Source organism: Cottoperca gobio, chromosome 3 (genome assembly GCF_900634415.1).
Source record: "Cottoperca gobio chromosome 3, fCotGob3.1, whole genome shotgun sequence".
In the NCBI taxonomy this organism is placed as follows: Eukaryota; Metazoa; Chordata; class Actinopteri; order Perciformes; family Bovichtidae; genus Cottoperca; species Cottoperca gobio.
In genome coordinates this window covers 24,134,232-24,147,077 of record NC_041357.1, presented here as the reverse complement: position 1 = coordinate 24,147,077, position 12,846 = coordinate 24,134,232, and the positions used below count along the sequence as shown (strand labels likewise).

General features: G+C 41.8%; 1 protein-coding gene across 1 annotated transcript in view; it reads left to right on the top strand.

Moving 5' to 3' along the window:
* kif26ba (kinesin family member 26Ba) overlaps positions 1 to 12,846 on the top strand; it is a 116,688-nt gene that overhangs the window by 87,086 nt on the left and 16,756 nt on the right. Inside the window, 8 exon segments of the mRNA XM_029426042.1 lie at positions 2,800 to 3,015; positions 3,340 to 3,433; positions 7,051 to 7,196; positions 7,586 to 7,702; positions 8,995 to 9,087; positions 9,089 to 9,182; positions 10,610 to 10,700; positions 10,776 to 10,853. Coding sequence (XP_029281902.1) covers positions 2,800 to 3,015; positions 3,340 to 3,433; positions 7,051 to 7,196; positions 7,586 to 7,702; positions 8,995 to 9,087; positions 9,089 to 9,182; positions 10,610 to 10,700; positions 10,776 to 10,853 — 929 coding nt within the window.

Below are 12,846 nucleotides of genomic sequence, written 5' to 3'. Positions count from 1 at the left end.
CCACAGTGTATCTACAAAGGCACAAAACATTTCACCACAGGTATCTAGATAGATAGATCCCGAGGGAAATTTAAGAACAGTATTTTACTTTATGATCAAAACAACTCATTTTTACACTTTGCAAAGTCATCCCGCAGGCCGGATTAGACCCCTGTGGACCCGCATGTTTGAAACCCCTGTTCTAGAGTATCCCATCCTGCACTGAGAGGCAGGGTACACACAGATGCTGAATCCTCATTCATAGTTTAGAGCGTTTAAAGGATGTGGTCCACATTTGGGTTTTTTTGAGGTTTAAAGACCAAACTTGATCCTGCAGTGTCGCAGGAGTCCAAACTAATGACACGTTCATTCACTTTCTGTCAACAACGACGTCAAGAATGTAAGAATGAGAAATTGAATATCTTCTAACTGTCAGCCTGTGTATTGTATACCGTCAGCTGATTTGCTGTTTATGGGAGATTCAGCTCTTTGCATCCATCAAGCCTTAAACTGCCTTGTCCCAAATGATCTACATGTTCTGTGCACTCAGCATTCCAAGCTGCAGCCAATATACCGTAAACTTCCACTGATTCGGATTTCACAGGCTGGTAATCGTTCATGTTAGATCGCAAGCAAACTCAAGGTTTTTACATTTGTATTTGGTGTGGTCAGTGCACTGCTCAGCAATAGCTGGATGTGAGGAATCTTTATGTAATGCAATAGTAGCTGCCCTAGAATATAAATATATATATATATATATATATATATATATATAAATAGTCCCAGGAACTTAGAGCATCAAGTGCCAAAAATTCAGGAAGTTTTCAAGGACTAAAAAACTCTTCATGACATTATCTGAAGATCTGAAGATCTGGAGGCAAATGTGGAATAAAAGGTAACTGATTGTCTATGTTAGAAAGGAGCAGTAGTGGGCAAGTTACTTGAAAACTGTAATCAATTACTTATTACATGTTACTCATTGAGAAAGTAATTACATTTGGTTAATTAGTTACATTACTCGTTACTTTACTTTCGTTACTCAGCTCGGCTGTCGAAGGCGCCTTTGACTCCAAATCCTCTAAACGCACACATCTTTTGTATTTAAAACGTGTAGAAAAAACCCCAGAGACTTTATGATCTGTACTATTTGAAGGATTTATGCGTTACTAAGAAATGTGTTAGTAGTTGCAAACGGAAATTAAATGGAAAATCTGCCACCATTTTTGAGGATTGAGGATTTTGAGTGTTTAAGGTAAATTTAGTCAATTGTAGTAATAAAATCCTCAGTGCATGCACTATCGACCGGGGAAGCTGCGTTCTCCCTGTTCCAGTTTGTCTTCGGGATCTAGAAAAAGCACCCCTCTGTCATAGTGAGGAGTAAAATTTGCATTATCAGTAACCTCTCTCGGGGTTAATTAGTATCGGAGACAGCATCCAACAAAAACTACCCACGCTGACATTCAGTGAAGCAAAATGATTCAGTTTCTGTTGGAATCTGAGGGCAATTTGGCAAAAGTACCACCGGTGTTTGAAATATATTTGATGATCAGGGCGGCTCAGATCAGTCTCTGAGACTGGTGTGGTAAGACTGAATCCATAAAGCTCTCATTGCATCTGACATTCTGCACCATTCATCTGCTTTCACCGAGCCTCGCTCCCAATTGTCAGAAGGGTGAATCTGAGGTAAATCTCCTGGATAATCATGTAGCATGTACTGTAGCAAGAAGAAAGATTTAGTGACAAAACTTGGAGAGAAGACAGACGGACTGAATCAAAGAGCAGTATAGGCAGTGAGAGATCAAAAGAGTAAGAGAGACAAAGACTAATTCACCCAGATTAGCCAGAGGAGGATCAAGAGAGCCATAATAAACTGCTAGAAAGTACCTCAAACTTTAAAACAACTTGACTTACACGGCGAAGGGTTGTTTATATGGTAAAATGTTCTGGTTCTCACTCAGATTTTGATGACGCAGCGTTTTGCTTCCCCTGATATCAAAGAAAACAAGAGCAGCTGTCAGGCGGTAAATTGTGGCTGCTAACAGTTTATGACATGAGTGGGAGGAAAGGAAGAGCGGGATGAGGAGAGAAAGCTAAAACAGGATTCCTGCACTTCAGGCTTTTGATATGTGGCAGCGAGCTGAAGGTAGTCAGGAGGAGAGAGGAGAGGGAAAAGGGATTTAGGATAGAGGGAGAAAGAGATAACGAAAGAGTGACAGGTACATGTAAAGGATGGGACGGGAGAAGAGGGGGAATAAGTTAACAAGAGAGCATATACATTAAATATCTATGTAAGTCTTAAAAGAACAAAGAAATGAATGCTGTGACTCTTTGTCGAGGCTCAAGCGCAGATTAGTTCTGATGCCTTCGAGCAACAACACATCTTCTCAGTGCCCTGAAAGCGTAAGTGCGTGAGATTCATAAGTGGCTGAAGTGACAAAGAAACCAAAGCTTCATGGACAGGACCGTAACACAGCACTGAACACATCGATAGATGAGTTATATTTTATGAACTGAGAAGGCATCACCAAAGTTTAAAAGAATTTGCTTTAAGCACTGACTTAGTACAATAACTTTAGCACTTTTTGCATTTATGAATGTTTAGTGTCTATTGATTACAGTCTTATTTCACTGGTTTGTAAATAATCAGAGCAGAAATCATTTCATTGTGAAGAAAAATGACAAAAGCAACCAGTCCTTTTAATTTCAGGACAGGATTTTATGTCAAACTTTGATGGGGATAAAGTAGCAGCCGCCTTTGTTCCATCATACTCACCGTTATTTCACTTGTATCTGAATATGTGTTTTCCGTCTTACCCTCAGGTGAAAGTGATGGTGCGTGTGTGTCCAGTGTCTCAATCGGACGCAGCTGAGTCTAGTTCCTTCCTTAAGGTGGATCCCAGGAAGAAACAAATCACCATCATGGACCCCTCAGCCAATCAGACACAAAGCGCTGCCACACAGAAAAAGGCGGGAGCCAATCAGGTCCCTCCAAAGATGTTCACCTTTGATGCAGCGTTCCCTCCTGATGCTTCACAGGTAAGAGAAAAGATTGTGAGTTTAGAAAACAAATAGGACTTGGATGTGATTTGTGTTAGAAGTGACTTGTATGCTTTCCCATTCGTCCCATTCTGATGATTTAGTGTTACGCCTCGAAGCAGCATTAACGACACTGATGAGGAAAACACCCATCACCTACTTGTTTTTTAATCAATTTCTAGAATCAAATGTAAAGCCCCTCTGTAGCTCCCACGAAGATATCCTTCTAACACTGCTCTAATGAGCCGAGTGTGTTTATACGTTCAAGCATCTCTGCTTTTCTTGACCCTCTTTCTTCATCTCTCTCTATCTGCCTGTTGCTAGGCGGAGGTGTGCGCAGGAACAGTTGCCGAGGTGATTCAGTCGGTGGTGAATGGAGCAGATGGCTGCGTCTTCTGCTTTGGACACTCCAAGCTGGGTAACGCTCACACATATGCACTCAGACTGCAAAATCAGAGCGTGTGTGACTCATGAGTCATCTTCAGTGTGTGTGTGTGTGTGTGTGTGTGTCTGACCGTCAGTGTGTCAGTCTTTCACTCGGCTGTCTCACTGGCTCTCATCTATCGGAGAGAGAAAGAGAAGGATTAGAGTCTGCTGAAGCTGAAAGCATTCTCAGTCTGCTCAGCCTGTGTTTCTGTCTTCTTTTCTGTCTCTCTAATCCTTCTGAAGCTGTCTTAAAAAGGGTCAGAACCCCTTACTGCACACTGTAACATGACTGAACCCACACACACACACACACACACTGGCACAAAGACCCACCACACACACAAAGACAGAGCTGTTCTTCAACTCTCGGTCAGCCCCTGTTGTGTTTATCCCTGAACATGCAAGCAGCATTACCCTTCTTGGCTTGTGATCTTCATACAGCATGTTGGAGTTTCTAAGTCCCCTTGAACTGCTGGCAGAGGACGAAAGCAGAGAATTTAAATGCTGCAGTTCAGCAGGAAACACTTCTGTGTTAATGGCTGAGCCATGGAACAAACTGTAATGCATTTCTTTGTAAAAACCAACATGCAAAGTGTGTTTCCTTGTTGTGCTGCGGGGACTTTATCCCCTGTCAAATCTGTTGGGAAAGTAAAGTCATTTATAAATGTGTTATGAATTAGTATTTTAGTAGTTAGCAGGGATGTCAGGGTGAGGACATTTTCCCACCAGTTAATATACTTTACACTGAACATTTTACAAGAGAAGATATTCATCTATGACGCTCAATATCTGTAGAGCATTTTCAATCCAAAGTATTGCCAAATAGGGGCTTTTGCTTCTCGCTTTGACGCCAAATACTCAGCCATTGTCTTGTCGGGAAACTTTTTTCTCGACTCTGCTGCTCCTGCTGCTATATGAAGCAGACAGTCTCAGTTCATAACTGTAGCATAAACTAATTATTACATGCTTACTATTTTACAAAAAAATAAAAATGTATTTGATGAACGTAGGCGCTGATATGTGAAATGAAACTTGGGTCTTATTTATGTGTCACGATAACTCAGAGTTATTGCTGAGAATGGGAACATGGCAACGTGGCTACAATGAATCCATTAGGGCAAGAAACAATCAGACAGGTTGTACAAATAAAAGCTAGCAGTGTACACAGATTAATTAAAGTTTAAATAACAGTTTGACCTCCAAATAAAGTGTTTTGTATTCTAGCCCATTTAACTAGGAGGTGAAAATAAAGTAAAGTGAAGTGTCACGTGATACAACATAATGCAGCCATTCGTCAAAATCCTCACTGTTCCTGGGGGCTCTAATAAAAAGGCATAAAACACACTCGTAATATCGGTAACAAGCCCTCAATGTATAGGGAAAATATGACTGCACACAACGGTGGCCATGTTAAGTCAAAGTTTAACTAGGAATAAGAAAGATGGCCACATATAAAAATAATAAGACCTAAGTTGTACTAAATCAGGATTTGTGTTTCCCTGCCCACTTCTCCCTCAGAAGGCCCATGAAGGACAGATCAAACAACCAGATGCACATATAATCACCACAGGCGCTCCCAAGACACTAACCCAGCACGGTGTACACATCACACAGCCGGTCTAGATTAATGTTCTGTATCTCTCACCATGTTTACATGTTTTTATTCAGCCTTCAAATATTGACTCGTGTAAATGACGACGATGAAGATTCATAGTGTATAATACTGTGACTGGAACCAATATGCCCCGAAACAGTCGTATTGTATTTGAATGTGTTGAATGATAGGCGAAATGTTCTGGCTTTAACACTGCAAGTGATTTTATATGATCCATCAAAGAGAGTTTGCTCTTTCAATCAATTTTACTGTTATATTAATGCTGTGGAGCGGCTCTAACGTCGCTGGTTTCGTTTTAAACGACTGCTGCAGTAGCTGCAAATGAGACAATTCTTCTGGATATAGCTCACCTAAGGCCATGGATCTAAATGAGGCTGCATCACGGCATTACCTTTTTCCTAATTAAAGTCACAGAAGGAGCATTTATCTTTGGCCCTGTGGCCCCTTGGCTGTAGACATGAGTACTCAGAAACACTCAAGTCTCCTCATGTACACACACATGCACCCTTTCACAAAGAGTAACCAGGTTTTCATTGAATAGGGAGATACTGAAATAAATGGATGATCTTCAGGAATGTAATTGAATCCGCTTTGAGTCATGTCTGATGGTGGTATCAGTTATTGGATTATTAGCTTAGGATGGATCATCTTTTAGTAATGATGAGTGTGTGTATGTGTCTAAGCTCATGTCTGTGTCTTCTTCTCTCACTCTTTCTTCACCCTGCTCACTTTCTATCTGACAGCATGAGCCGCTCTGTTTCATGAGACCAATTACCAGGGATATACATCAACTGCACATACATGGACACGCACGCACGCACGCACGCACGCACGCGCACACACACACACACACACACACACACACACACACACACACACACACACACACACACACACACACACACACACACACACACACACACAGTGACACCTGCACCATTAAACAAACCCTATTCTTTCACTTAGAAGGGTAAAGGCCATAAATCGGCCCGAAGACAGCTGGCTTGGAACGGCAACCAGATGTATGTATGTGTAAGTTTGTGTGAGTGTGTGAGTGTGTAAGTTTGTGTGAGTGTGTAAGTTTGTGTGAGTGTGTGAGTGTGTGTTGTGCAAAATGGCCTTGTTACCTGACAGTTCAGGGGGTCATAGAAAGAAAGCTAAAGAGTGCGTGCACATGTGTTTGTGTGCACGCACAAAAATCAGTCAAATCCAAGTAAATGAACCATGTTGCTTTAAATAAGTTACTTTGGTACAGCTGATTACATATTTTAATGTATTCTTTATTTCTTTAACAGTATTTTGAGGTTTAATCTAGAAGAGTCTCAGCACTGTGCCTTTAAGAACCACAAGAGGTTTATTTTCACAGCGTATAAACCAGTTCTGACCATTTTTGTTGAGCATGTTCACTATTACTCGTTTTTCTAAATCTTTTGAGACAAATCATGAAATGCATCTTTGTTTTGACAGTAAGTCTTGACGCCCCTGGAAACATGGAGGGGGAACAATGTAAAATTGCAGTGTAGCTGACAACCACCTCTCCACGCTATCTCTGAACAAATCTGAACACATCTCTCTACCCTGCATCACACGAGTCAGGCTTTTGATGTCCTCTGTTTTTGTGTAAATGTTCATGTCAGTGTGATTGTTAAGTGTGACATATGGCTTTGTTTAAGTGTGTGTTTGATCTGCTACTTCTGGCAGTCAAAGCAGGTGTGTGTGTGTGTGTGTGGCTCCTGTCATCTTGTGGCCCACAGGGACAGAGATCTGGAGTGCACATGCATGTGCAGGCACTCAAACACACTTATTTCGCGCACACACACACACACACACACACACACACACACACACACACACACACACACACACACACCCACACACACACACACACTTCTATTCAGCACTTTCCCCCCTGCTATTCTTTCTGGAAGATGTTCTTTTTGATAAATCCCTTTTTTTCTGTTTGCCTATTTTGTCTTTCTGTCGGTCTCTTCCAGGTAAATCCTACACCATGATTGGCCGTGATGACGCTCTTCAGACTCTGGGTATAATCCCCTGTGCCATCTCCTGGTTGTTTAAGCTGATCAATGAGAGGAAGGAGAAAACAGGAGCACGCTTCTCTGTCCGCGTCTCTGCAGTCGAGGTCAGTGTTACTGGCGAGACCTCAATTTGAAACATTCCTTGCAGAGTTTCACAGGTAGCATTACTGATACAGACATTTAGGAAAGGAGGTGAAAGAGTCTCTTTACTAAGTGGTAGTGGCAGTAGCTGTAGTGCTGGCAGTATTGCCTATAACTGTAAGATTTGCTATTGACTTGTCAACACAAGTAATACGTTCTTTCTGATAAGGTTTTAATAAAGGCTGAAGTCTCCCTTTAAAATTGGTCTGACAAGATCAATTTGGGGAAGGGTTCTGTCTGAAAATGTGGTGACTACTATTACTCAACAATTTGTGTGTGTGTGTGTGTGTGTGTGTGTGTGTGTGTGTGTGTGTGTGTGTGTGTGTGTGTGTGTGTGTGTATGTGTGTGTAGGTTTGGGGAAAAGAGGAGAACCTTAAGGATTTGCTGTCCGAAGTCGCTACAGGAAGCTTACAGGATGGACAGTCACCTGGAGTCTATCTGTTTGAGGACCCCATCTGTGGCATGCAGGTAAGGACACACACAGACACACAGACACACACACACACACACACACTGCAGCTGTCGGTAGTATTTGTTTATGTAATGTGACTGCTGATATTAAATCCTGTTTGTATGTACAGCCTCTGGCCTTGTATCAATATGCTTTACATTTGTTTTGTTTTTAGCCTCAGGCAGTTAGCTGTAGGATGTGCAGGCTTGCTTATGCTCGCACTCACCTTGGGGCAGCACATACAATATGAAAGCTTTAATGTGCTATTAAAGTCCCTTTTCTTCCAAAAATAAACCAAGCATCTCTTAAAACACAGAAATAGCTTTGCTTTGCTAAGACTTAATGACATGAACAAAAAAATGTATATATCTTTTTGTCAAATGGATTTTGCTTAAACTGACACTTGTTTAATTTATTCAATGCTTAATAATCCACTTTGATGAGCGTGATTCAGGCAACAACAATCACCATTATAATTAGTGTTATCATCGTCGTTCATTTTAAAGTAGTAACTGCATACAGATATTGTGTGTATGTAGAAGAGCGGCAAAAACAAGTGACAGAGGGAGCTACTGGTGTGTGGCTGCAGTTTTATGTTTACAGGATTATAGGGTTTGATACAAGAACATCAGTGTAATCCTGAACTAATCTGACATAATCTCATCAGTAATGATATCCTGCAGTACCTCCACCCCCGCAGTCCGCCACCACATCGACGCTAGAGGGGCGGAGAGCAGGGACTCTCGAACGAGCTACAGGAGACTTCTCGGATTCGTAACTCTTCTCACATATCCTTCTCTATGAACACTCTTCTATCTCCTCTCTACTCACTCTCTCCTCTCTCTCACTATATCATGACTCTCTGAGAGTCTATCCTATCTCCTAGAATCAATCATCTCTATGTCGATCTGTTCGAGGAGGCTCTCTCTATCTAGAAGATCTCTCTCTCTACTCCTCTCTCTGTTCCTCTCTGTCTGTCTCCACTCTCTCTCTCTCTATCTCTCACTCTCTCTTCTCTCTCTCTCACTCTCACTCTCTCTCGTCTCTCTGTCTGTCTCTCTTCTCCTCCTCTCTCTCTCTCTCGTCTGCTCACTCTCTCTCTCTCTCTGTGTCATTTACATTAGAAAATGCTTTATTTGAACATGCCAATCATGCAGAATCCTCATAGTACACAATATTATCAGTGTTTGGACACTACTTGTTAGGTAAACTGAGCCTCAGCTAAGATTACATGGTACCTTCCTTCTTCTCTGGCTCTTGGTCCTTCTTTATATTCACACATTTCTTTCTCCTCCCACACATTTCCCAGCTCCAGAACCAGTCTGAACTGCGTGCTCCGACCCCAGAGAAGGCAGCCTGGTTTCTAGATGCAGCCATAGCAGCTCGCCACAGTAGCCAACGGCCCCAATACCACCGAAGAAGAACACAGGAACTCACACATGCTGTTTACATTACACATATACCAGTATCGCATGGAAAAGACAGGCAAAGGAGGGAGTAAGTACTGTTTCTCCTATGGAACTATCAACATTGATACTGATCAACAAACAAAGAGCTACTTCTACTGCTGCAGAAACAACACTATTACTACTGTCATTATCACACGACGCCTGCTGTGAGTCCGACACCTGGTAATCATAAGAATAAAAGCAGCTGCAAGCATGCTGTTTACTATTGAAATATTTCCTTCACCACATGGAAGACAAAACAAGGAGTGAGTGTACACAACAGTGATAGACAGATCAATGCATTCGCCTATAGTCACTATAGTTAAAGAGGGACCGTAAGCATCAGCAAACACCTGCACAGACTGTATGATCCCGATGGAGATTCTTTGTTTAGAATAATTCAATATAATATAATTCAGTCATATCACACATTACTGGGTAATAGTGCAGGGGTAGTTTGAGTTTCTTTGTTTGTATGAGAAAGAGAGACTGTAATAGATGTGGGACAAAAATATCAATGCTAATCATCACCGTGTGTGTGTGTGTGTGTGTGTGTGTGTGTGTGTGTGTGTGTGTGTGTGTGTGTGTGTGTGTGTGTGTGTGTGCGAAATAAGTGTGCGTGTGTGTGTGTGCGTGTGCTTGTGTGTGTGTGTGTGTGTGTATAATCACATGCGAAATGAGGATGTTAGAGAAAGACATTATCAACTTGTCTTCAGCTATGTTTGGTTCACATAATTATGATTTTTACGATTCATTTAGAAAATTGTATAATTATTTATGTCTCTATTGAGATGTACATTCAATAGTTTGCATACTCTAACTGGTCTGTACTATAAACTATCAATCTGTTGATGGTATACTTCACTTGTTTAACATCTTCCCTCAAAAATGTTAAAAGCTCATCAGGACTTTTTTGAAGGAAATTGAACTTTTACTACATAAATCCAAAACTGAAAGACTTTTTAAATATAATGGTGGTTTGGTTTTATTCTATTCCGGGGGTTTTCAAAGTCTGAGACTATGAGCCTACCCTCAGGCAAATCTTGGAAAAAGCTAGTTTACTTGCATAGCTTCGATCAATTCTTGAATGCTTCGGGGTCATGATTATGTTATTTGATCCTATAGACACTCAATAATTGAGCCAAGATAGCTTAATATTGCTGTTAGACATAACTTCAGACTCCACCAGATACAGTAGAACAGGTCTGTCCTCAGGCATTTTATAGTTTCTGATTGGTACTGGTTGAAACTACTGTATAGGTGAACTCTTTTAACCAAATCACACACATTTAGGCAACTCCATGTGATCTTCTTTGAACTAATGTAATATTTGGAGCCCCCCTAGGGAGGCCCGCCTCCCACTTTGAAAACCTCTGTTGTATTCCTTTTCATTTCCCCCACTCTCTTATATCCGTGCACCTCACCATCCTCTGTCTTCACCTCCTCCATGTTTGACACGTTTTCTCACTTTGCTAGTGTCAGGGGGTCGCAGTCGCCTCCACCTGCTAGACCTGGGCAGCTGTGATGTCAAAGTACTTGGAGGAGTAGGAGGAGAAGGTGGAGGAGGAGGAGGAGGAGGAGGAGGAGGAGGAGGAGGAGGAGGAGGTGGGAAAAGCAAAGAGAACTCCTCACCCAGCTCGGCCCCGCTGTGCCTTTCTCTATCTGCCCTCGGCAACGTGATCCTGGCCCTGGTCAACGGGAGCAAGCACATCCCATACAAGTAAGATGCTGTGTAAATGTATGTATGTGTGAGGAGCGTAGAAGAGGAAGAAGATGCTTTGAATTGAAAGGAGAATATATTAAGGTAGAAAAAAAAAAGAAGATAGCAATTTGGAGAAAGAAGTGTGCAGAGGAGTGAAGGGTGAAAGGAAGAGGAAAGCAGGATGTTTTGGAGCTGGAGGACAGGGAAGCAGATGAGAGATCTCTTAAGTTGATTCAGGTTTTGGGGACTTAATGTTATAAACAACAACAGCTGCTGTTACATATTCATCACATTCATTTTGCTGGTTAACTGACTGGCAACGAGAGTAAAGGAGAAAGAGAGGAGAGATAACACAGACGAAAGCTGTAACCAGACGTAAACAGTGATCAAATAAAACGGAGGGGGAAAAAATCATAATTGCTGTAGTAACATTTATTGTGCAGTATACAGTATGTACAGTATAGGCTATGGACCAAACTGTAAATGTCCTCATTTTACATTCCCCTCCATTTTTCTCCCTCCTTCCTCCTTCCTCTATCCTTCAGGGCTTTTCAGCTCTGTGCTTCTTGCTGGGTTAATTTAATCACCAGCTTTTACATTTACATTGCAAAACAACCTGCTACTTAACACTGAAGCTGCAAGTAAAGCTGTGCTGAGTCGGGTTTGGCACTGGTGACTCAGACTGTATGCGGTATACTGCCACTTCTCTAAAACCAAGGATCAACATAACTAACACCACAGAATCACAAATCACTGAGCAAAGGCTATGGAGCACAAGCTATCGTTGATGTCAGTGAAGACAGGTGGGGTGTGTCTCTGGAGTGCTACAGTCATCAGGATATATAAGACTTGGCTGTCTGTCTTTTTGAGAAGCAGGTAACCATTAGCTCAATCATACTTCTTCCTTTGTAATATACGAGAAATATGGGTCAGTGTTGTCATATAGGACACAAATTTGAAGTTAGCTAGCATTAGGAGACAACTCGGTACAAATTAGCACCTCAAAATGAGAGAAACCAGACCAGAGTGTAGCAGCTCTGTGAGGCTGTACTTAGAGTAAGCACAGCAGCATGCAAACACCGTTAACCATGGAAGCTGATAATGAGCGGATGATATTTACATTGTTAACTATCTTAGTTTAGCATGTTGGCTCTCGGACCAATCAGTGGTCTGAAGGGTTTTAACTCACCTTCTAGTATTGGCTCAGCTTCTCATCTCAGGTACCAGAAGAAGTATCAGGTCCTATCGACAAACGAAAACCAAAAAGGAGCAAGTCGAGTTGAGCAGAGCTGTGCCGTCTCATGCAAGGAAAATATGGCATATGTTTCATCATCTGGGGATTATGAATGTCTTTATAGAATTTCATGGTGATCAATCTGATAGTTGTTGAGATATTTCAGTCTGGACCAAACAGATGGACCGACCAACTGACTAACTAACTGACCAACTGACCAACTGACCAACTGACCAACTGACCAACTGACTAACTAACTGACCAACTGACCAACTGACCAACTGATCAACTGACTAACTGACAAACTTACTAACTGATCAACTGATCAACTGACCAACTGACCTGACCAACTGACTAACTGACCTGACCAACTGACCAACTGACTAACTGATAACTGATCAACTGACCAACTGATTAACTGACTAACTGACCTGACCAACTGACTAACTGATCAACTGACCAACTGACTAACTGACCTGACCAACTGACCAACTGACCTGACCAACTGACTAACTGATCAACTGACTAACTGACCTGACCAACTGACCAACTGACTAACTGACCTGGCCAACTGACCAACTGACTAACTGACTAACTGACAAACTGACCAACTGACTAACTAACTAACTGACCAACTGACTAACTGATCAACTGACCAACTGACTAACTGATCAACTGACCAACTGACCAACTGATCAACTGACTAACTGACCTGACCAACTGATTAACTGACCTGACCAACTGACTAACTGATCTGACCAACTGACCAACTGACCT